Raw genomic sequence first — 25,817 nt, 5'->3', positions numbered from 1 at the left:
TGCGTGTCGATCTAGTTTCGTTTATTCAATCGTGGTTCAGTAGAGTCTGATCCGTTTTGACTTACAATGAATAGGACATCAGGTTCACTTAAGTGACCCAGCAGTATTGGCGGTGGAGGTTTTGCCTTCTACCGAGTGCTCCCCCTCTAGTTAACCTCCGCCATCGAAGATGGATGGAGGTTACTGTTTTCACTCCTTTGTTTGTTTGTTTGTGAATAGTATTACGGAAAAACTCCTCGACGGATTTCGACGAAACTTGGTGGGGGGGGGGGGTTAGGTCTGGTCCAAGGATCATGCCATTAGATTTTGGACTTAGCCCAAAATGCAATATGGCCTCAATGGCGGCCATTTTGAAAAAATATTTGAATTTTTTTTTATTGTATTTCTACATGTTTAAGTGATTTCCAACCCCCCCCCAACCCCAAAAAAAAGTTAGAGAAAAAAATTTTTGCAACTTTTTTTCAACAAAATTTCGATTTTTTTTTTACATTTTTACATGTTTTAAGTGATTTCCAACCCCCCCCCAAAAAAAAATTTGTTAAAGAAAAAAAAAATTTGCAACTTTTTTTCAACAAAATTTCGATTTTTTTTTTTACATTTTTACATGTTTTAAGTGATTTCCAACCTCCCCCCCCAAAAAAAAATTTGTTAAAGAAAAAAAAAATTTGCAACTTTTTTTCAACAAAATTTCGATTTTTTTTTTTTGCATTTCTACATGTTATAAGTGATTTCCAACAAAAAAAAAACATGCCAAAATTATAATTGCGGCTGATTTTGGAACTTCAGGTGGATATACCCACGTAAAATCAATTTCTGTCTCAAGGAATCTAGTTATGACGAATGAATTGAGTATGTAAAAGTTAAAAGTAAAAGGGAAAGTTGCAAACTATAACTCTGAGAGCACTGTTGACATCAAATTGAAATGAAGGATATCAGGTTCACTTGAGTGACCTAGCAGTATTGGCGGCGGAGGTTTTGCACTCTATCGAGTGCTCCCCCTCTAGTTTGTTTGTGTTTTACCGTCCTCCATACAGTGATGACTCCATCTACATCTCTCTCAGACATGATGCACCAACTTTTAACCACTCATCCTTAAACGTTAATGTCAAATGGTGGTCCGAAAAAAAAATGCGTTTTTTTTGCCAATGCGGAATCTCAGACAGCTTGGTCTTCAAAGTTTTCTTGCATCATAATAGTGGACCTGCACTGAAGTTGTGTATGCACCTGATATTTGATTAATGTCCTTATCCTACTTTTTTCAGATTGTGACTTAATTAACAAAAAACACATTTTTGATCATAACTGAAATAATTTTCCTCCGATTTTTATGATGTTGAGTTTTTTGGATCAACGATAGATGGAGACACATTTTCTTAATTTACAGTCTATCCCAAAATGTTGAAGGCCAAGGTCATATGGAGGTCAAAAACATGGCCATCATTGGATCATGGGCACCGGGTCGGCTTACCCTTAGAGATCGCTTTGTGATCACAGATACAGTATCTAGTACAGTACACAGATACAGTATCACAATACAAATTGGCTGGGTGTTGGTACCTCGTTCACCAGCCATGGAACTTCAGCAAAGCACTTCTGCGATACCATGGGACTGACTCAATCTGTGAACTTTCCAACCTGGATTTCTTCCAATGGCAATTCCTCCCTTCTGGACTTGGTGTTGACAAACTTCCCTGCAAATGTCTACTGCTCTTCCTTTGCTCCAATTGGTTCATCTGATCATATGCTTGTGAGTGTCAACATGTCTATAGCAATTATCAGAGATCCCTTCAGCCCCAGCAAGTCTGTAAGTTTACTCAGGCAGATTGGCAGGGACTGCAAGCAGCCATCACACTTCAGGACTGGTCTCCTATATCTACCGTCCCTGATATCAATTCAGCCTGGGAATTCTTCCACAGCAACGTGCTCTCTTATGCACAGGTCCATCCCATCTCATCTTCAGTTATCCTACCCGGCAAATTGAGTGCCAGCTTGCTGGTATCCTGTGTCGGAGTGGCGACCCGTCCAGGATTGTGCCCAACAGCCAGGGAGACTGCTTCGGCAGCACCAACGCTCTGCACAGAGTGTGGTCCCAATGGATGGATGGATGGGTGGATTTTTACCCATGGTACACTGAATCCTGTGGTGTGGCAATTGATCTGAGACAATTTGCCTTATCTTTCTGGAAAGCAAACCAGACTGATGGCATTCTCAGATCATTCCACAAAGCCTACAACATGTGTATGTCCACTCTCAGGAGAGAGGAGATTGGGACCATACTCTGTGCAGAGCGTTGGTGCTGCTTAAGCAGTCTCCTTGGCTATTGGGCACAACCCTGGATGGGTCGACACTCTGACACAGTATACCAGCATGCTGGCACTCATTTTGATGACCTCGGAAGGATGACAGGCCGAGTTAACCCCACCTGGTATTAATTCAACAGCAGAGCGGGATTTGAACTCAGGACCCTAGAATCCAAAGCCCGCCCGCCACCCTAACCATTAAGCCAACACCAGGCACACTCTCAGGAGAGCCAGAAAACAACATCTGTCCAACCTCAAGATTGAAGTTTAAAACTTGTCTCCCTCCTCTAAAACCTGGTGGCACCTTGTTAAGTGTGTCTCTGGTGTATGCTGTCCCTCCTTCCCTTCCCTCATTTCAAATGCCACCAATAGCCGACTCCACTCAGAAGGCCAAATGCCTCAATTCTGTGTTTTCTTCCAAATCTTGTGTAAACTTTCCGACCTGGCTCTTCTGTATCCACCACTCGCTTTCTGTATGCACTCCACCCAGTCACACCCAACTGCTCCTGTGTTTTATGTCTTTTGCACCAGAGAAGGTGGAGAGACTGGCAACCCATGACTGTAATTCTGCAACTGAACAGGATGACATCAGCTCACGTGTCCTAAAAATCTGCTCTGCTGCTCTTGAAAATCCCCTTTCTGTTAATTTCACCCTCTCATTTTCCATCAGTCACCTTCCATCTGCTTTGGAATCAGCCATCACCGCATTACATAAAACATGCAAAAACTCACCCCCTTGCCTATTAGTTTACTTCCAATCATCAGTAAGGTCATGGAATCCATCATATCAGTTAATTTGAAATCCTTCCTTTTCTCCAACGGTCTCATCTCAGATCACCAATTCAGAATCAAACCACATCACTCCACCTTGGATATGCTCCTCTTACTCTCCCAACAATGGAATGGAGGTCTTCAATGTCAGTCGTGAGATCAGGACAATCTCTAGATATATCGTGAACTTTACATACAGTCTGGCATCTCACCTGGCTCTCCAAACTCTCTTCCGACGGCATCCAAGCCAATTCCACACATGGCTAACTGACTTCCTCCACTCTTGTAGCCAACATGTAGCACTCAACAGAATCCTTTCATCTCCTTTCCCTGTCGAGAGTAGAGTGCCCCAAGGCAGTGTTCTGGGCCCAGTCTTATCCCTAATCTTCATCAACGATCTCTCTGACTCTCTAGAAAATCCCCTTTATCTATTTGCTGACGACTCCATCCTGGACGATGACATCACTCATCCTTCAGATAGGCTGGCAGCAGTCTCTTCCCTCTCTCCTGACCTTTACAAAATCACAAGATGGTCAAACACTTGGAATATGTCTTTCAATTCAGATAAATCTCACACCCTTACTCTCTCTCTCTCTCTCTGAAAGGACCATGTGGATGTGGCAAGCCCACACATATACTTTCTTAACCCTCGAAAGGAAGTTCAGTCACTCAAACTCCTCGGTCTCAGCCATGATCTTTCTTGGGCAAACCCCATTTCAAAGTTGGCCTCCAAAGCTAGTAGCCAACTGGGAATCCTGCATCATATAAAGTTCTTTCTTGGCACACTTGAACTCCTATCCCCCTTCAAGGCTTTCATCTGCAGCTTGATGGAGTAATCCTCTTCCCTGTGGGCTTGTACACCTGCCTCACACCTTGATGCCATGGAAATGAAGGCCTTAAAGATTATTGGAATCTCCCACGATGAAGCTGAGTCTATTGGCCTATCACTTCCCCATAGCAGACAGGTCGGTGGTCTCTGTCTTCCGTCACCTCCTGCTCTTTCTGTGCTTTGTCCCTCCAAGGTTTCTGCAGGGGTCACATGGTCCATCATCAACCCCCTTCTGGTGAAACTCCCAAAATCCAGAATCACTGCTCACCTCCACTCATTTGTTCCCCTTTCTTCCCACCTGTGGAACAAACTTCCACATTCTCTTCAATCTCATTCTTGCTTCTAAGTCTTCAAGACAGCTGTTCACCATCTCAAATCATTCCCCATCCAAACCCATGATCTTTGCTACCCCCATTAACCCCATTGTCCTCCCCATTCCCAAGCCCACCTCTTTCCAAACTTCCAGGTTTTCCTTCCTGAGAATTTGCTTCTGTATCCATCTTGTCCACTCCAAGTATCCTCTCCTACCCCTCATTCCTACCTTCACCCATAATTGTGTGCCCAAGTCTTCCTCCGTTTTATTCTTCAACTCTGCTGTTGCCCCCCCCTCCCTCCATGTCTCGACTGTTCCTTTTGTTCTGTTCCATCCTGATGCGTTCAGTATTCTTGCTCTTCCATGACCGTTGACTCTGTATATAAAAAAAGACACCCTCAATAAGTTCAAGCATGAAAAAAAAACAAAAAGCACCCTGGTTTTGTGTGTGCTCGGACCCAGTCTTCCAGAGTGCCACTTCCCTAAGAAATTGTCACTGCTGCACACATATCTAGTGTTTTGTGTCGATGTTTGAAGGCAAGATTGAATCGTGAAGCGGCTTTATAATCCCCTCGCCATTTATTTCTATAATTCACATTTCCACACAGGAAGATCATTTTGAGATTCCAGCATACTTTACATCCAATCATGTAGTTCCTGGTCTACCAGAAACTTGTCAAAAAAAAATAAAAAAACTTATTGCAGCAATTTATGAAGCAAATCTTTCAAGATACGATTTTTCTTTTGCCATTTTTAACGATCACATATAAAATGTTAAACAAACATCCACATCTTTATGCACAAGTTCTCATAATTATGTAGGCCAAGCAAATTGCTCTGCTACCAGGCAGTAGTGAAAACACATGTTAAAATTATACTTTCACAAGAGGCTTGCACAATTTTTTTTTTTTCGCTCAAAAGATTGCACAGTATTTATACACAGAATATCCTGATAAAATATATGATACACAAACTCATGAAGCTGTATATTTCAAAAGAATAAAATTTAAAGCATGCACTGCACAGGAAGAGCATTTTCAGCAAGCCCCAGTTGCTCTATTTAGGTGAAAAAGTTAAATCGAGTGCATGTACATTTTTACATGTCTACATCGTATGATATACATTTCAGTGCAATTCTCAACACCTTTCCTCTGTACACTGTCTCACTGCTTCCTTGATGATTCTCTGCACATTCATGAATCGCTTGTGGGACGTCAATTTCATTTCACCATCCGGGCACATTCCAAGAAATCAAAAATAAAGGAAAATCACAAGTTAACCCACCGGCGGCGAAAGTGAATTGTTTTTGTCCGCTGACATCTTTGAAGTCGAGCTTTTATCGCAACAACAGATGACCTTTATACAAAGCGGGTACCACAAACGAATTCCTAACCAAGTTTGAGCCATAGCTTGCCCAAACTCGCTGTGTAAAGATTTTATTTTCAATGAGATACATGTTGGAAATCCACAGGCCTCAGCCTCTCGATGCAAATTAATGGAATAAAATGCACGGGGTTGGAGGCATCAACGTATCCCGATGTTCCCAACAATTATATGTACTGTGGGTATTTATTGACTTTATACAAAAGTATGTGTTTAACAATCTCAAACTAATTGAATGTGAAACAGTTAAAAGATTGTGCGAGAGAGTCAATAGATAAATAATGATTGCAAGTTGCAGTAGTCCACGAGCCAGGAGAGTTGGTCGGTACCATCTGCGAGGAATAATTCTCATAGTAATTTTTGGCAAGGTATATAACACTCGAGATAGAAAATATGTGATAGCATTGCATCGGTGGTAGCTTTTTGTGTGTTATCCTGTTTATATGCCTACCCTTAAATAAGCTTTTGTGCAAAATGGCCAGTACAAGGTAAGACATCCTACTTCAACTTAACAACATTTTTTTTTTTAATCAGTCAAACATTAACATTGAAATTTATCTCACCTTTTGCTAGGACCATTTGCTTCTCAACAAAAAGTGCTAAACATGCCTCGGTTTAAAGGTATGTCATTCGTGACACTTGTATATCAGTATATTTCCTGTGTGATAAATCATACCACCTTTAGAAAAGTATTTGTCTTTCATTTACTGTGGAAAGTAAATAAAAGTTCTAGAACAATATAATTACATGGGTGTTTAGCAAATTTATTAAGAAATCCAAAAATCTAAATTTCTTTGTTGTATATTGTATATTAAGATCAGAAGAGCAGACAATGTTACCCCACCCCACAAATGAAAAAATACCTAATTTGGACAGATTTATGTAGTTTGGTCAATGTCATGATATTTTCCCTGTTATTGAAGGATACTTTCCAAGAATCAAACAAAGGTAAATGATAGCATGTTCATGAACAAGATTAATGTTTTTTCCCTGTAATTTCTCAAAAATACAGTATTTCAGGTATTTAGATACTCAATAATGCACATATGAAGGTATCAAACACCCATATTACACAATATAAACCAATAAGACAGTAGCAAGATGGTTAATCATGTGCAATCTGATGAATGAGTCAAAGGTGAAAATTAAACACAATATTCTGTTCTAGGGCATAAAATTACAGAATAGAAACACAAATGTGGTGTTTCACACTAACAAGGCCATTACCTTGGCCCAATGTGTTGCTGATAAACATATTGTCTTATGAATCAAAGACGGGTCCTTTATAGTTTCTAAGACATCTCTGATCATATGCACTTGATTGTAAGTGATATAAATGTTCAAGATGAACTTAAAAATCATAATCATAATCCAGTTCTTCAATATCCTCATCTACATTTTCCCATTCGTCCAACTCAAAGATGGATGCCTGGTTATCACAGTTTGGCAGTCTGCATATATGTGCATTTCAGTCCGTTTGACAAACACACACATTTTGGTAGTTAACACTTCCTTTTACAATTGCAGGCAAATAACATGAGCTACGTGCCTAACAATTTTCAAGAAGATATAGCCTATAATAATAGAGAACCATTAGTTTTAAATAGAATGTCTTCTTCTGTCTTACGCCAGTTTCAGAAAAGTTTATTTTGGGATGGGGTTACTAAACAGCTAATACACAAAAGTCAACCACCAGTGCAATGCTATCACATAGTTTCTGACTAGAGATGTATACCCTGCCAAAAATTATGATGAGCATTATTCCTCTCCGATGGTACCGGTGGCCAAAAATTACCAGGTCTGGCTCATGGCCTACAGAAAACTTTTAAAAGCAATTATGCACTGAAAGTGTAGTTCACAAAATTGTGAAATAGGTGCTATCAGTAGCAGATGTTTCAAATTATTGTTGTTGACATACCATTTGCAAGAATAAACAAAAATGAACAATTTACTGGTGGAAGAATAAGAGTTTGTTACATTGCCTTGATCTTCATTAATCATTTTACAATGGGGCCTGGACTGCAGTGAATAATAACCATTAAAAAATATTTTGGTGTAAGGCCTTTGATTTTTTTGTTTTTTTCTAAAGCACAAATCAAAAGGCCAACCCATCTCTGATTTTGATTCCTTTGCAATTTGTTTCTTTCCGTCACTGCAAGTTCCAATTTCCACTACAAAGATTCTTGGGATTCTTGCACAGGTAGGTTATCCCATGGCAGTTATCATGCTGGAATGATGCGATGGAGTGAAGGAGAAGCTCACTGAAGGATGGACTGCCGTGGACATGGGCAACATTCCACTTGAGTGGCTGAAAGCGTTCATGTGACCCAACGGCCCCATGTGACTACCATGAAGAGACATGGCGGCGGTGAAGGGGGGCAACTTTTCAGACACAAACGCAGTCTCTTCGGGACTTTTCTGGTTCTTTCGAGATTTTGTAGACATCTTGCGATTTCTTGTCTGAATGCTTTCTTTCTTCATGGACAAAGGCCTGTTCACCTGCAGGACAAACCACATTTGTGACGTGAAAACATTTGTATGAAATAAAAACCTAAGTTTAAATGACTGCCCATAGGCAGCCAATCTGATATTTATCATTCGGCTGTTGTCTTTTATGTCCTTTCCCATATTTTTCTTTTTGAAGGAATAGTGCATTAGAAGCTTTACAATCGATCTCACATGAACAATCAGCATGAGTCTGAAAGACACCAGACGCCTTTAAAACAGGCAAGGCCTTTCCAAAGCAGATTCTGTATTTTGGAAAAAAAATATCTGTGAAAAAAACCAAACTGCAGAACATTGATTACAAATGATGGATTTTTGTCATGGCCTTGTCAACATTTATGTATTGCTTGTCCTTGCAGTGCCGATTTCACATTAAAAGCCCTCAGCAGAATTGCAGATTGATTCACACTGTTGCATTAGACTTTTAAAAGAATGTTCCTGGTGCTTGAAATGTCTTTGATTTTAAGGAAGGTTAAGGAACTTACAGAGAGATGTTTGGTACAAGTTTAATATGTAAGACACATCTTTAGTCTTTGTCATATGAAATAAAGCAAATAAATGCCTTTAGCTGATAACTTGATAATTAGAACCGTCAGGATGGCCTCGAGGTGCGCGTGTGTGTACTCGTCTCCGAGCTGTCGAGCCTGGGTTTGAATCTCAGCCCAGCTATAAACTGTCGTCCTGGTGTTTCACAGGCAGGGCGGTTCATCAATGTCAGTGTGCCATCCCTCAGATAAACGGTAAACCAGGCATCCCATTGGCTAGCACTAGTTAGTAGACGTTAAAGATCGCACGGTGTCCTTCGTGAAGCGTAGGCATGTTATTGCTGGCACCCTGAACAAATTACAAATTCCTGCCCAGATGTGCAGGGGGATTGCATCAGTGATTGGAAAACTGATGCCTCAATAATGAGGTAATCGGTGGGGTGAACTCAGGATCGAATCAAAATCCAATATGTATAAGCTACAACAACAACAGCAGATCTGGATATGGTCTTAAACGCTTGTCTAGAAAAGGTTTTCGATTTTTGAATGCAGTATATACAGGCCTGCAGGTTAGTCAAGTAGCATAGCAATATGTACTCTATATTTTTGAATATATACCAGGGCATGTTTCAGCAATTCAGTGTCAATGGTCAAACAGTGCCAGTAGGTACAATTGACCCACTCACATTGAAAAATGGAGGAAGGTGGGCAGTTCCCGTACCATTGGGAGTTTAATCTACAATTTGGAGAACATGCTTTCACAGTCCTGTCTTCTCGACATCATCAAAGCCGAAGCTAGAGATGTACATGGAAAAAAAAAAACCGGGTAGATTCAGAAGCACAATTTCCGTTCATAATTCATCATCAGCTATTTGCGCATTAGCAGAACTCGATGTTTCTGCCCAGATAAATGGACGCCGAGATAGAGATCGCGCACTTACAAGCCATTTGAAAGCAGCACAGCTTGGCCGAGACAAACTCCCTCTGGCAAACGCTTTTCCGAGAGCGCTTTCACTCGAACATACAAGCCGCTTGCGAAACTTTGCCTCCAGCAGGTTCAACGCATTGCACTTGCTTTCTTTTGATTATCAAAGCTAATTAGATAGCAATTTAAATAATGTTGGCAGACGAGGTAAAAAAAAAATAACGGGACATAATACAGGGCAAATAATTAGCTGGTAAATCTCAAAAGAGAAGCTTTTTCCTGAACATTCAATGGACGTTCCTTATGGTTTCTTTTTTAACAAAATAACTGGTCTTCAAAGTACCAGTTGTTGTGTCAAGGATTCCAGAAAAGGAATTACCACTTTTGGCTTTTACTTAAAGGCTCATTCTTACTGTTCTTTGATTTTTCCTTATTTTTGAATTAAAAATCTCTGTCTCTGTCTCTGTCTCGCTCTCTCTTGTGTGCTCTCTCTGCCTTGCTACCCCAACGGTCAACTTAACCATCCTCTTCCATGAGCCTCAGTCTTATCGTGAAGAAAAAAAAAATCATCCAATATTATTGACATATTTTAGAAGAGTTGGCAGGGGCAGGCACGCATGAGCAATATTAGCTCGAGTACACATACAAGTCGGTGAGAATCATCGGAATTACGTCCTCGTGTTTGATTTTCGTAACTATCCTGAGCAAAGTGTTAAATGTATCATTTGCCGACCTAATTTGAAGTCACTTCATGTTAGTAGCCTACTGATAGTATAGCGAAGAGGTCATCCTTTGAGTTGTCTGGTCTATGTTTGATTGGCATATGAAAAGACTGATCTCCTGGTGCTTTGCAGGCAGGAAATTGCATTTTTCAGTATTCTGTCCTTCAGAAGGAGAGATTAAGCTCACTGTGCCGTCAGCTATAGCACTCATTTTTGTACGGAAAAGATTTATGATGCATTTTAAAAAGAGCAGGCTATTGTGTCTTAGTACGCCAGATGTTACACAGAAGGCAATAGTAAACAACACAGCACAGGATGTACGTACTCGTGATTTTTTTGTCACTGTAGGAAAACTTTAAGCAGTTAGAAAAGAGATCAATAAACCAAAGCTATTTTTCAATTTATACGAACAGGTTCAAAACTTTCATACTCCGGGTTTTAAGTTATATGATAGAGAGGACATTAATTTTGTACAACTCACATTATGCAGCTTGAAGTATAGGCCGCAGGCATTGCATACAGGTTCTCCGTTGTTATTCCGTCGCCAAAGTGTCGTGATGGTAGTTTGGCAATTTGCACACACAGTGCCGGCCCGTCGAGATGAGGACTGCAAGACACATCCATCAAGTCAACAGTTCGCAAGGTGACAAATTTGCTTCCATATAACCTTTGAATAAAACGATAACAACTCATTAAAAAAAACCCATGTAGTATATGAGTGCATTGACCAGACCAGCTAAAGCTTATGGGGATGACATGATATCATCAATCTTTTGCTTAAATTAACAATGTGGAGGAGAAAATAGTCATAAAAATTAATATAAAGCAGATGCAATCAAGAAAATAAGTGGCTGGAAATCTTGTATATATATATAACTGAACTTTTAGGATTCGGTTTAGTGAAGGATATTCTATACACAACCGACGCACCAAATGAGGGTAGCGAATGTGGGGAGGAAAGGGGCGGGGGAGGCAGGGGGGTTAGTCAAGTCTTCTTCTATCATACACAGCACAAGGCTGCAGGATAGTATCATTGGCTGAGAGCATGGCTGTGGCACTGATGCAATGCCCTTTGGAGGTTAGGACAGGAATTTTGAATTTGTTCAGTGTTGGCGATAGCTCACCTACTCTTAGCGAAGGACACAGTGGGATATTTAATGTCCACCAACTATGTCAGCAGACAGAACGCCCAGTTTAACATCCATCCGAGGGACGGCACACACATTGATGAATCACCCTGCCTGTGAAACACCGGGATGACAGTTTATAGCTCGGTCGGGATTCCAACCCAGGCTGGACAACTTCAAGGATAGTTTGTGTACCTCTAAGCCAGGGGTCTGCAACCCAAAAATGGAGCATCTTAAGAATCGTAATGCATGTAACCCCTATTTCAATAACTGAATAACAGGAAAGAGACGCGCACATTGAATTACAATGCAATACATGTTTACTGATGTTCACAAACTTTTTACATGTTCTATTTCCTCACACTTTACACAATGGTGTTGTTTTTAACCACTATCTTCCCGACAGTCTCATTCCCGAACCCCCCCGCATCTCTCACTCTCTGTGATGATTATCTTCTCTGCAATCTCCTTCAATACTCTGGGTTGTTTATCTGGCCCCAAAACTTTATCCTCCTTTGCAAACTCTTTAAGAAGGACAAAAACTAATGTGAAAGACACCAACTAAACAAATAATGCCAGCAGACGGGACACCTTGCTCAACAGCCATCTGAGGGTCGGCACAACCTGCGATTGAACACCCTGCCTGTGAAGCACCAAGAGAACAGTTTATAGTCGGGGTGGGAATCTAACCTGGACTAAACAGCATAAAGGTGAGTGAGCTCACTCTGTAACATACACACATACCAAGATATTTAGAGATAAAACAAATTTGCTGTTTCTTGGACAACTGTGAGAAACTCATTCCGAATCCTTCTTGAATGCCCCTCATAACTTGAAGTCAAAGCTCTTTATCGAAATGTTTTTATTGTTGTTTGTATGCAGTCGACGATTCGCCAACCAATCGGCCCTATCGGCACGGTTACTTACCGCAACAAAACACAGTGCAAAAAAAAAAAATCACCATTTCAACAAGTGTTAACATAATGATGCACTACACATGTTGTTTCATGTTGTTTGCTTGTAGTCCAAGATGGCAGATCACAAATGTGGTGATGCCACACACACACACACACACACACACACACACACACACACACACACACACACACACACACACACACACACACACACACACACACACACACACCCTCTATTGAAGGGGGAGTTAACAAAACAACAACTGGTTTGTTATTTTGATATTAACCTTTCATTATTGGGATTCGTGCTTACCTGCTCAGCGAGGATCAGGAAATCACTAACTTTTTAGAAAGGGGGGCTCAAATTCTAAACTGAGTCTGGTGGTTAAGGCTGCACTGTGGTCAACAAGATGGCTGAAATAACTACGTAGTGGACCATGCACGGAGCGCAAAGTGTAAGTCGTGCTCACCAAATTCGCCGGTAGTCTCATGTATTTTCCTGTTTATCATTGGTAAAGTTCTGAAGTATTATTTTATCCTTTCAGAGCACAAAGATTTTTCTGAAAATCGAAAATGAGAAAAAATTGGGAGTCGATCGATCAGGATCAGGAGGTGCACATAAGTCCTTAAAGAGGCGCAGGTTGCAGACCCCTGCTCTCGGCCATCCTATCAGCCCGTTAGTCAAGTAGCGTGCGTACAACTAGAAGGGCACTCGGTAGAGCACATACCTCCACCACGTGATGCCTAATCCATGAGAACATATCGGGCCCAATACATTTTGGAAATATCGTGCCATATATCGTTTTTGACCCAATCTCTCAATGGAGAAGAATCACTTTAAAAAATAAATAATTCTCGTATCCAAATCCAGATTCGGATCTTCACCAAAATCGAATCAATTCTTCCATGTCACATAACCAACATGTCCACTAAGCTTCATCTGAATCCGCCCGCAATTTTTTGAGGTATCCTGTACACAGACAAACAAACAGAAAGGGGTGATAACATAACCTCCTTCACCTTCAGTGGTGGAGGTAAATACAGGTTTGGGTTGGCCTGTGACATTACATCTGAGCAGAGGCAATCATGATGTTGTCATCCAGCTTTAAATCCCATATAAGGATTTAAATTGATTGGTCTATCAATGTCCTTGTAATTCATGTAAAGGTACACTGATGGTATTCAAAATGTCCTCATCATGCACACGTTGTGTGTACAAGTTTTTGAATGAGCCTGACATGTAAAAGAAAAAGTAATTTTCCTTATTTCTTTGGAGGAAAAGTGCCTGTCCCTAGTGATGGGGAAAACAAGCAAAAGTATGGTATTCGACCCGTGACAGTGAAAGTTGAAGTTAATCTAGAAATTTAAACAATTTCATGGACAAAAAAGGTCAATTGTGTTGCATTACAAAAATCTGGCCTTTTCAAAATGAGACCAATTAGTATTCGTGTTTGTCAAAAATTGCTGCATTGGTCACTTTGGCCTCAATTTATGGCCTCAAAACAGCCTCTGAGGCCGCGGCCACATAGTCCATGTTACTTTCCGCACAAAGTTGTATCTGCAACCAGAGTATGAAGTTTGTACCTTTAAAAATGTGGCCGTGAATAAGGAACAGACCCACAGAAAGGGAGATACATTCACACACACACACACACACACACACACACACACACACACACACACACACACATATATATATATATATATATATATATATATATATATATATATATATACCTATATGAAATTTTGAAGGTAATGTTAAGCTTGCTGTCTTCTCTTTATGCACTCCCTTGTGCCTGTTAAAATATCTCAAGGTGTCCTTTTTGGAGAGCAATGCTTGCAAGTTACCTGGAGTGCAAGAGCAATGCTTGCAAGTTATATTCGCAACTCACCTGGAGTGAGTTGCGAATATAGGATTAAACATAATCACCACATTATGATTTTTTCCCAAAGTCTAAACACCTTCTGTTCTTGGCTCAACAAACCTGATACCCCCCAATATGAACTGTGAATGGTAAAGAAATGAAGATATCATTTGATCAACACAATACTCAACAAAGGGGAGTCAAAATGATTTTATCTTTTCAAAAATTTACTTTTCTAATCCTTTTTGGTCCTCCTCTAACGGCATCAAGAAACTCATCCACTTCGAGGAAGAATCTGTGATATTGGATGGAAGCTACAGAGAAAAGAGCCAACATCTGTGCTGAATTCCACTGGTGCTGGACCATTCCTTCATGGTTGTGTCGGGGGGGAACTTTTTCACACTCCCCCCCTTGGTATAATGTAAACCACCTGACAATGCAAGCCAGTCAAGATGATGTATTTTCATTGTAGTTTAGAACAAGAAGTTAATTTTTAGGAAGAGTGGTTGTTTGTATCTTGCTATTGAGTACAATTCTGTGTTAATCCAGGGAAGCAACATGTATTGCCTATGACGTGTGATGTTTGGGTAAAATTCATATCATGTGTATGTTGACTACCCTCCAGTTCAAAAAAATATACAAACCTCTCACAATTATACATGCTTGTACATGGTCGAAAACCACAAAACAATTTTAGTATGCGTGAATGCAAGATAACGCAGAGAGGCAGATCTTTCACGGGATTCTGTACTCACTAATCGTCGTTTTGGTTTGATCAGCGGCCTATTATGTCCATTCATTTTGTGGTACAGGCCGCAGGCATTGCACAGGTAGTGCCCAGTCCCGTCTCTTCGCCACAGCGGGGTTGAAGTCGCTCCGCAGTTCACGCACTCCCTGCCCTCGCCTTGGGGCAAGGCAAAGTGAAGGGTTCAGTGTGTTTAAAAATATTTATCAATCATGAAGAATTATGTTGCCACAGTGCTCAGAACATCAATGTAAGTGACTGCAGGTTCCAAATCGAATCCAATATTGTAAGGATGCCTCATTTTATTCATATTAGCTCACAAAGTGTTGAGATAAATAAAAGTTGCTGTCGGCAACATGAAATGTTTAATTGTGCATTTTACCAGAATAGCGGTTCTTGGCTTTGTTTTTCACAGCAAAGCTGGGACTGGGGATGGCAAGCAGGCCACCAGGGTGTGGGTAGGAGTGCTGGTGTGAGTATAGAGCAGGCCCATAGTCTGGCGTCGATGGGAGATATGTCGGGTAGGTCGGTATGGGCAGGTGTGCCGCTGTCGGAAGACATCGTGAAGGACTCATTCCCTCACCTTTAAGCCCATCAGCGATTCCAAGTGAGTCAGCATCCTTTTCCAGACCTGTTGGATGTAAATGCAAATATGTGTACTGTCTTTTAAGATAAAGTTTGCATCATTGTTTTTTTTTCTGTACTGAAGCTACAACAAGAGTGAAGTTATTAAATAATGATAATTGTTCCCCTCCGAATTTCTTTTTTCAGCAGAAGTGAAATGTGATAGAATATTAGGAATAAAAAACAGGAAAAGGCAAATTAGGATAAAATATGGCAGCACGTGACAACCGGCATGAACACAAAATGGCTTCCGACACTGAGATTGAATAACATTTAATAGTTATCAGTTTGATCAACAACAAAGTATGTAAATAAATAGTAAAATGTCCTAAGATCCCAACCAAGACCTTTGGACCTTTTCATGATGTGAATTTTTTTTTGTGTAATCTGGGGAGGCAAATATTCCAATGTGCAGGGTGGCCTGAAAGTCACTTAAAAATTGTCAATTAGAAAAAAATATGGCAAAAAAATTATAAAAATTATGTCAAAAAGTTATAGGTCCAGACCAGGATTTGAATGCAGGTCCTCAGGCAAAACATACCAATGCTTTGCCATCTAAGCTATATGGGTGACTGGCTGAGCACACAATTCCTCCGCATACAGAAATGCCAATCGCTTTCCCCCACTGCTTCTGGGGCACTCACTGCCAACCATAGGAGCAGCAAGGGCCTGTTCACAAGATGATCTTCCCTCCACGGGGGGGGGGGGGGGGGACAATTCCATGTCTGCTGTTAATCACCAGATGAGGCATAGTAATGCAAATATAAACGAACAGGAAACAAACATTATAAACATATGTGGAAAAATGTACAGGCCCAGACCAGGATTCAAACCCAGGTCCTCTGGCAAACCATCCCAGTGCTCTGCCATCTGAGCCATCTGTGCAACTCGCTGAGCATGCAATTGCTCCACAAAAAGAAATGCCACTCTTTCCCCCACTGCTTCCAGGGAACTTGCTGTATGGTTTGCCAGAGGACCTGGGTTCAAATCCTGGTCTGGGCCCATAATTTTTCCACATATATTTATAAAATTAGTGATTATTCATCATCATCACACCATTTGAAAGCCTTTATCTCTGAGCAGGGGTCAGCTTTTTGTGGGCTCCAATCATGGTACCCTTTCTTGTGGCAATGTTTTTACGGCCGGATGCCCTTCCTGACGCCAACCCTTTATTCGCCTTCGACACTACAGGGATAATTTCCAGGATACTGGTGCTCATTTTGCCGACCTTCAAAAGCATGGCAGGCTGAGTCAACCCCCTGATGCTAACTCAACAGCCAGCTGCGCTCGAACTCAGGACCCCAAGGATCCCAAGCCACCACCTTAACCACTAAGCCACACCAGAATATAGTGATTATTATAACTAAGTATTTATTTAAGAATAGCATGAAAACTTAACTTTTTCTACTGTTCAGACGATTATATTGAATGAAGAAAAGATGAAGGAATGTGCAGAAAATGGAACTTCATAAGAGCGCAACAAAAATAATTTACCAGTGGGATTTCAGCGCTCCGATACAGTCCGAACATGTTTTCTCAGAGATACAGTTGACAGGGGTCTTTTTTTCAGCAATTATGGATGCAGTTTGCTTGTTTTTCACCTTTTTGTGCGATCTGCTTTCATTATAAAAAATATACCAGCCAAAATATACTAAAACATATTATCAGTCAGTGAGTGAGTGAGTTAGTGGTTAGAAAGAACTTTACATATTGGATTACAATATATATATATACACGACTGGTCAAAAGTTTTAGAACACCCCCATTTTTCCAGTTTTTACTGAAATTTAAGCAGTTTAATGTTTCAACGCACTCTACAATTAAAGCATAGAACAAATAAACAATTGCAAATAAAAAGGAAATCATGGAATCGTTTTGTTGAACAAAATTTAATCTAAATTTTTGACTCATCAAAGTAACCACCTTTGGCAGAGAAAACAGCCGAACTTACTTGTGGCATTCTTTCTACAATGGAAATCAAATATTGTTTGGAAAGTTCTTCCCAACACTGTTGCAGAAGTTCCCACAAATGTGTTGCACTTGTAGGTTACTTTGCTTTCACCCTTGTGTCCAGTTCATCCCAAACCAGCTCGATGTGGTTTAAGTCTGGAGACTGTACTGGCCATTCCATGATTTGAATTGTACCGTCTTGTTCTTTTCTTCTAAGATAGTTCTGACATAGCCTGAAGATATGTTTTGGGTCATTATCTTGCTGTAGGATGAACCCCTGACCAACTAGATGTAGACTAGTGGGTATTACATGGTGCTGCAAAATGCTGTGATAGCTCTTTTGGTTCAGGGTGCCAGTCACTCTGTGCAAGTTGCCGACTCTGGATCCAGCAAAAGAGCCCCAGATCATCACGCTTCCTCCTCCAAGTTTGATAGTTCGTGTCACACACTGAGGAACCATCCTTTCACCTACTCGACGGCATTCAAGAACCCTGCGTGATGAACCAAAGATTTCAAATTTTGATTCATCGGTCCATTAGACCTTCTTCCAATTTTCAGTAGTCCACTGGCAGTGATTCATGGCCCAGGCAAGCCTCTTTTTCTTATTTTGCCATCTTAGCAATGGCTTTCTTACTGCCACTCGACCTGTCAAACCTGCAGCTCGAAGTCTTCTCGTCTCAGTTGAAACTGAGACTTCCTTACTTCGACCAGTGTTAAGCTGTGCTTGAAGCTGTTGTCCTGTGAGCCGCCTATCACGCAAGCTGTTGACTCTCAGAAACTTGTCTTCTGATTGTGTTGTGGCTTTGGGTCTGCCAGACCTCTTCCTGTGAGAGTTTCCTCCAGTATTTTGATGGTGTTGGAAACTGTACTCACTGACATCTTGGTTTCGTTTGCAATTTCTCCAAAGGAAAGACCGACACTTTTAAGAGATATAATGTTCTGTCTGTCTTCCTTTGTTAATTGTCTTTTTCTTGCCATTATGAGTGCAATATTGTCCAAATAATGCTTCAGAGGGTGTAGCAACACAGTCTGTTCCAACACTGCTTTTTACAGACAGAGGGTTTGTAAAGAATCAACAAAAGTTGGGGCACTTGTAGGAATTGTTCGCATCAACTTTCAAGGCTTAATTTACTTCCATTGCTGCAGAACAGCTGCAGTAGCGAACCCATTACTTGTTCCCTGAAAAGGGCCTTTTTTAACAACACCGAAATTTACATTATTTTTCCGTTTTTGGTAACCGAAACTTTTTGGTTTTTAACCTCTGGCAGTTTACCGCTTAGCTTTGTACCATTTCAGGTTATTCACTGGACTTGAACTGTTTAAATTTCAGTAAAAACTGGAAAAATGGGGGTGTTCTAAAACTTCTGACTGGTAGTGTGTGTGTATATATATATATATATATATATATATATATATATATATATATATATATATATATATATATATATATATATATATATATATATCTTCTTCTTCTTCTTTCGGCTGCTCCCGTTCGGGGTCGCCACAGCGGATCATCCGTATGATCCGCATAGTGATTTGGCACATGTTTTACACCGGATGCCCTTCCTGACGCAACCCTGGTCGCCTCTTCCGACACAGGGATATGGTACACCTATTCTAACCGGGGTATACACCGGCCCAGTATACTGGTACTCATTTCGCCGACCTCGGAAGGATGACAGGCTGAGTCAACCCCCTGGTGTATTAATTCAGTGGCCCAACGGGGCTTGAACTCAGGACCTTTTGGATCCCAAGCAGCTGCCCTAACCACTGCGCCAACACCAGGCTATATATATATATATATATATATATATATATATATATATATATATATATATATATATATATATATATATATATATATATATATATATATATATATATATATATATATATATATATATATATATATATATATAGAAACATATACACACATTAGTGCTGGGGTGATTAGAGAATTTAACTGTGACCGATTTTAAAGAAAAAAAAATCTAAAAAATAATCTCTATCTCTATCTCTATCTCTCTCTCTCTCTTCTTCTTCCTCCCCAGTTAATATTCCCGTCAGTGAAGCGACGGGTTGTACTTGCTAGTTTATACTAATTAATCAGTCATTGTATCTGTATGCACTCTATCATTCTTCCAAGTCAGTGTTGCCACATACCATGGTGGGGGAGGGCGGAGGGGAATGGAGGGAGGGAGGTGTGAGAAATTTAGCAGGGGTAAATCGACCTTCAGGCCACTCTATACGTATGGCCTAATTCGGGGCTATCTATAAGATATATATATATATATATATATATATATATATATATATATATATATATATATATATGTCGAGGGGGAAGGGTGGCAGTTGTTAAATTGAGAAAAATAATTGATAAAAAGAGAGATATAGGGAAATGATAAAAGAGAGATGGAGATGGGAGGGTGGAGGGTAACTCTTTGTTCAATGGCCTCCCTGTGGTTGTTCAATCCTACATTTTCTTCCAGGACTTCTAGTAGGCAGTGCACCACCATGTCCCCCCCCCCATCCATACCCACGATCTTTTCTACCCACATTTAACAGACCTAACCTATTCTTCTTCCTCACAGGTTAATACGTTTCCTTCCCTTCTCTCTCTCTCTCTGTTCATTCACGCTCTTGTTTATTTTGTACAACTGTTGCTCAATTGACACTTTGTTGCCCTTTTTACTTCTGTGAACTCACTCTTCCATGAATCTTGATCTTGTATCATTCGGAGAGTAAAGGTGAACGAGATTAAGAGATAAAAGTTAGGGAAGAAAGAAAGGGTGCATTTGGAACATATTTAGAGGGGTAGGTGGATCAAAAACTTTGCTATTTTCACACATATAATGTGGAGATGGCCTCTTACCAGTCATCCATAATCTTCATACCTGTACTCAATTGCATCACCTATTTTACTGGGATTTTTCCGATGAGAATACATTTTTTTGAACAGGTAGCTGAAAAGCTTCGACCATTTTCATCTGATTTTGCATGTCTGCTATGTGCTCTGCACATGCAACCTCAAGGGGCCTGAAGATAGAAACACAGCAGAGAGAACTTGAGACATTATTTAACCAACATGCTCTCTCATCACCAACGCAGCTCTAAGCTCAACAATCGGTTGCATTGTTACAGGATTCTGCTGAATTTGAAATCACTTCCCTTTGTTCATCCAATCCTGTTATTCTTTATCGTATTTTTGAAGATATGCTCCTCACTATTGTTTGCTTTTGTCATACATACCTTGTTCAACTCTTTCCAGCCTTGCCGTTTCTGTTTCTTTCATGTGTGTCTGGTAACCACGACCTTGCTGTCAACATTGGCTGTCCATCGACGTCGACTAGGACTGATGGGAAACATCCTGGTGCTTGTGGCAGACGTGTGACATCAGTCCCACTGTGTCCCAGACAGTTATTCTTCACTGACTGCAGCAGTGAAAGCCACACACAGGAGGAGGGTTATGTCTTTTATCCATCTTTATGATAGGCTGTCATTCCCCGTTTGCTTCCGCAGTCTTCATTCCAGCTCTCACGTTGCATTTCCACATTGACTGATCTTGAACAAGCTCTTCTCAATTATCAATACTGATATCTGAGGCTTTGAGATGGCATTTCAAAACATATTGCAGTTTTTGTTGCCCCACATGCCGAGTACCTTCTTTAAACATACCATACAAGGCAATTTTTTTTTGTATACAGTGTCGAGGCTCATGGAGGTGCTCGCTATTTTGGGGTATCTATTGTCGTCCAATCTGACAACGTCGCCTGCGCAGCGGGGCAGTGAAGAAATGAGAAGTGTTTCAACACTGGGCATGTTGGCATGCTTTAAGTCTTCAACATTGAAGACTTTATCCTGCCACTTGTTCAATATTCTCCTCAATTGTCTTGATTGTATACTATTAGGGATATTAATGTGCCTTCTACTGTATATAAAGTGTACTTTTCAGCAGAATAGAGCAGGGTAGTATGGACAAGAGTTCGGTATAGCTTGCACTCGTTAGAACCCTCAATTCCATGCTGTTGTGCCCAGGCTCTGTTTCCTAATGGTCCAAAGGCAACAGAGGCAGCTTGGATGCGATTCTTTACCTCCATCTCCATCGATGCTGTGTCTCTTACAGTGCTTCCTAAGTAAGTGAATCTGTGCACTCTTCTTAAAGATTCATCATTTATATAGACAATAGAAGCTAGATTTGTAGGTGGTTGTGTTAAGTGGTGCATGGTACAGAAATTCTTGCTTTACCAGTATGTCGATATGTTGAGTCTCTTATCTCTTTCGTGAGTTTTGAAATCTTTAAAAATATTTGTTACAGCAACAAACACTGAAATAAGAGCTTTATTTAAAATCAACTTGAAACTTTGAGATCATAGTTGATATTTTGTTGTATTTTCTCTTCTACTTTTCCATAACTAGGAAGCTACATTGACACGTAACTATGAAAAACAAAACATGAAAGTCTTGTGCAGAAGAGTGCTGTGCTGCATGGAAATATGCTTTGCAAAGTAAAATGCTTACAAAAACACCAACCGTCTTTCAGAGGTGGTGTCAATGCACCGAAGTTGAAGAAGTGCGGATGAGTCGGGGTCGGTGCCAAAGGATAAGGGGGTGCAGATTGGGGGGTGCCGTTGTATGTCGAAGCTCCTGAGTGCAAAGGAGGCCGAGCAAATGGATTGACTTGCCACACTGAGGGTGTGGAAGTTGGGTGGTGATGGGCTGAGATGGGTTTGGCTGTGTCCAGCCAAGGCAGGCCAGCGTTTGGGAGAAGACTTTGGCAGGACATTTGGGCTCCGGCGAGCCGAGCAGTGTACAGCTTTTGTGACATTTCATTCAGTGATGATTCTGGAAAAAGTAAGAGACATGTTAGTCTTACTTTAAATTACCGATATTTCATCAAACTTTATTAAAATTTAGTAAAAGTTGTGGAGTTTTAGTTTTCCATTTTTTAGAGGAAGAATGACAGAATGAACAAGGGAGGGAAGAGGGAGAGGGGATGGCCTCAAGGTTGTTTGTTGGGTGTTGGAGGGAGGGGAGGCAGTGGTTATGTTGGTGCATGCCCTCAGGAAAGGGTGGTGTATAGGTGTTTTGATAAGTGGTGGAAAAAAAATCTCAAGGAGCCTGCCTGTTGGTTACCAGGTAATTTGTGGGAGGAGGGGAGAACTTAAAAAAGGATGGCTCTTGAAATAAATGGGATGGAAATTATCTGTGACTTTAGATTGAATGATATCAATTATTGTAATTGCACTGAATTAAAGAAACTGAACCTAATCTGTTTTTTTTTTTTTGTTCAGCGTTTCCTGAAAACCCTCCAGCAATTCACAGATGAAATTTTGAGTCTCTTCAAAAATGGCATCAGGAAAATCATCCATCTCAAGGAAGAATGTGTCACACTGGCGGGAAACCCTTTGCTGAATTTTGTTTCATGGTCAGGTGGAAAACTTTTTGATTTCACATTGTATGACCATTTACCAAGTCGAGCATTTTTTGTTTGTTTTAAACATCAGTGGCATTGGTTCATAACATAACACCAAATATGAAATATCACCAAGTCATCAAATGCAAAGAAGAAGTCCGCACTGACAATAATAGTTATTACTAAAAATTGGTTCTTTTAAAGCACTTTCCTTTAAAATTATCTTAAAGTGCTCTCGCACAACAAAAGGGAACAATTAGGAACAAATGAGTTCAGATAGATACAGAAAAACAAGTCAGGTGCAAAATAAATATCATTGATTGAGATGTGAGAGGGATGTGTGGAGGATCTGAATTCCAGAGTCAGAGTGCACATTTGGAAGAGGCTTGGTATTCAACTGTCTACATCCTTGTGCACAGGACCATTAGAAGAGCTGCTGTGCAAACTGAGGTAACTATTATACCTAAAACAAGTTCAGCAAGGTGTGCTGGCCATGTAGCCATTGATATCTTTATGGTAGGTGAAAATAAGTATCTTGAAGTCAATTATTTAACAAGCAGGTAGCCAATGTCAATTCTCAAGTATTGGGGTTTTGTGAAAGGTGATGATTAATGGTCACCATGTAACAATGTAGTTTGAAGCATTTCAACAAATTGTTGTAGTGAGACCATCAGAAATGATTTAGAGGTTTGATTACAGGTTTGAATTACATTCTTAATTACATTAAATTATATTTACAATTACAGGTTTGAACCCTGACCACAATGTAAGAAGTATGAAGTAGAGTTTCCACGGCAAAACATGAAGATACAAAATGAAGCATAAACCATGATATCACAAATCAATATTAACCTATTGATGAATGAAATGATAGTATTTAGAAACAAACATGTTGGGATGTAGTATTCTGTAAGGAGCAACGTTGTTTTACTTGTTGAGTACCCTCTTACAATTTTTGGTATGAGCTAGGAGTGCAGCATTATAGAGCATACATTGTGTTCTGATGAAGCTCAAATTTAGGAATGTTTATTCATTTTGAAATGGTTTTGCTGTATTGCACTGTGGAATACAAGGAATTATAGAAGGATATTTTTTTACAAGGAATTAAGGCGCAGAAGGAGGCCATTTGGCCCATCATGCCTGCACCACACCAACACCAGATTTAATCAATCCGTCGATACCCCTTCCCTTCGTGTGGACCTTTTGGTTGCTACACTGGTAATCATTTCACCGACCTCGAAAGGATGACAGGCTGAGTCAACTCCCTGGTGTTAATTCAACGGATGGGGGGGGGTTGAACTTCGGACCCTAGGATCCCAAGCCACCACCCTAACCGCTAAGCCACCACCAGGATGACAGATACGTCTTTTCTTTAGCCGATAATATGAGAGAGAGAGAGAGAGAGAGAGAGAGAGAGAGAGAGAGAGAGAGAGAGAGAGAGAGAGAGAGAGAGAGACAGAGAGAGAGAGAGAGAGAGAGAGAGAGAGAGAGAGAGAGAGAGACAGAGAGAGATATATATATATATATATATATATATATATATATATATATATATATATATATTTTTTTTTTGTGGATGCTAGTTGAAGTAAGTCTGATTGGGAAATCAAGTGGTTACACAGATGGTGTCTTGGGGAAATGACTTGAAGCTATTTCAGTCATCATTAATGAGAATGTATTAAAAGATTGACTGAGGAGAGTATTTTTCATCGTTACCCCTCCACAAATATTCAATATTGCAAGTAAAGCTGAACCAGTCTCGGTGGCTTAATAGTTCGAGCGTCTGCTCTGAGTCTGGGTAGTCGGTGGTTTGAACCCTGACCAAGTCATACCAAAGACTCTAAAAATGGTAATTGTAAATGCTGCTTCTTTGCTTAATGCTCAGCATTAAAAAGGATAGAGTATGGACAAACAATCATAGGTTGGTAATAATAGCACAGGCTCTGATGGACCGAATGTCCTCCTCTTGTATCAAGGTTCCTTGCCAGGGAACTCATATTATACTGGACTCCATCTTTGTGGATAAAAAGGAGAGATATGATTGGTTGGTTGGCTGTGCGATCATGGTATGGAATTGGTGTTGTTTGTTGGGAGATACTATACTGGGTGCAGACTGATTGAGATTCTGTGCTCATTGGTGGTTCAGGAGAGTATCCTTGCTGCGGGATCAAAGATATCTGCTGGTCTGTCGCCTGCTTCAGGCAACAATATGGTACTGGGTGCATCCCTCAACTTGCGCATGGTCCGGATACCTAGACGTGCAATTAAGTGGCTGACTGAGCACAATGAGGGTTGTACAGAGATCTCCTTGCCCCTGTGAACCTGGTACAGTCACCAACCTACTTTAAGCACAGCTCCAAGATCACACACTGTGTACTGTGAGATGAACCTTGCTCTCTTTCTCTCTCCCTTTCTTGAACTCACTGTTGTTCTGTTGCTCAGGACTTAAGCCTATAAGAGACTCTGAAATTGGAGTTGCTCTCTCTTGCCTGATAGCTCCACCCCATCTTCCTCTCTCTCTCCTTTGTTTAACACGTCTTATGTCTCAAGACAAATCCTTTGTTTAAAATCATAGTTGAGTAAATCATGTGCCAACACATTATATTTGTATTCAGCAAAATAATTACTGAAAAAAAAAAACCTGATATACTGTTTGTGTGTTATTTATTAATTTTTTTTAACCTTCATCACCTCTGCCATCTAAGGTGGATAGAGGTTATGTGTTCACCCCTGTTTGTCTGTCTGTCTGTCTGTCTGTTTGTCTGTGAGCACGATATGTCAAAACGTTGTGGACGGATTCAGACGAAACTTGGTGGATGATTTGGTAACAAGAACAAGCCGGTCAGATTTTAGTTCAGGTCCGGATCCAGATCCAGCCTATAAGTTGGATACAAAACGTAAACTGTTCAGCCTGGCAGAGGTATGCGCTCTACC

The 25,817-nt window shown here is 40.5% G+C and overlaps 1 protein-coding gene and 1 long non-coding RNA gene across 8 annotated transcripts in view; one reads left to right on the top strand and one right to left on the bottom strand.

Annotated features, from left to right (window-relative positions):
• Positions 1–4,773: 4,773 nt before the first annotated feature.
• Positions 4,774–25,817, bottom strand: part of LOC147018372 (GATA-binding factor 2-like) — an 89,768-nt gene continuing 68,724 nt past the window's right edge. For 6 of the 7 annotated variants that reach the window (XM_085897951.1, XM_085897955.1, XM_085897954.1 and 3 more), the window contains exons 3-7: positions 21,989–22,312; positions 15,273–15,521; positions 14,901–15,049; positions 10,715–10,840; positions 4,774–8,095 (exon numbers count right to left, since the gene is read on the bottom strand). In XM_085897951.1, coding sequence (XP_085754077.1) covers positions 7,802–8,095; positions 10,715–10,840; positions 14,901–15,049; positions 15,273–15,521; positions 21,989–22,312 — 1,142 coding nt within the window. In that variant the 3' untranslated portion in view covers positions 4,774–7,801. The remainder of the gene's footprint in view (positions 8,096–10,714; positions 10,841–14,900; positions 15,050–15,272; positions 15,522–21,988; positions 22,313–25,817) is intronic. The other variant, XM_085897958.1, reaches the window with a different exon arrangement.
• LOC147018374 (uncharacterized) lies at positions 11,634–23,967 on the top strand. Its single transcript, XR_015062352.1, has 3 exons — positions 11,634–12,070; positions 21,506–21,603; positions 22,762–23,967. It is a non-coding gene; the product is annotated as an uncharacterized LOC147018374 (long non-coding RNA).

The sequence above is a fragment of the Eptatretus burgeri genome, chromosome 10 (assembly GCF_056783735.1).
Source record: "Eptatretus burgeri isolate ZD-2024b chromosome 10, Ebu_testis_v1, whole genome shotgun sequence".
In the NCBI taxonomy this organism is placed as follows: domain Eukaryota; kingdom Metazoa; phylum Chordata; class Myxini; order Myxiniformes; family Myxinidae; genus Eptatretus; species Eptatretus burgeri.
The sequence above is the reverse complement of the archived record's forward strand: the minus strand, read 5'-3'. Positions and strand labels throughout refer to the sequence as shown.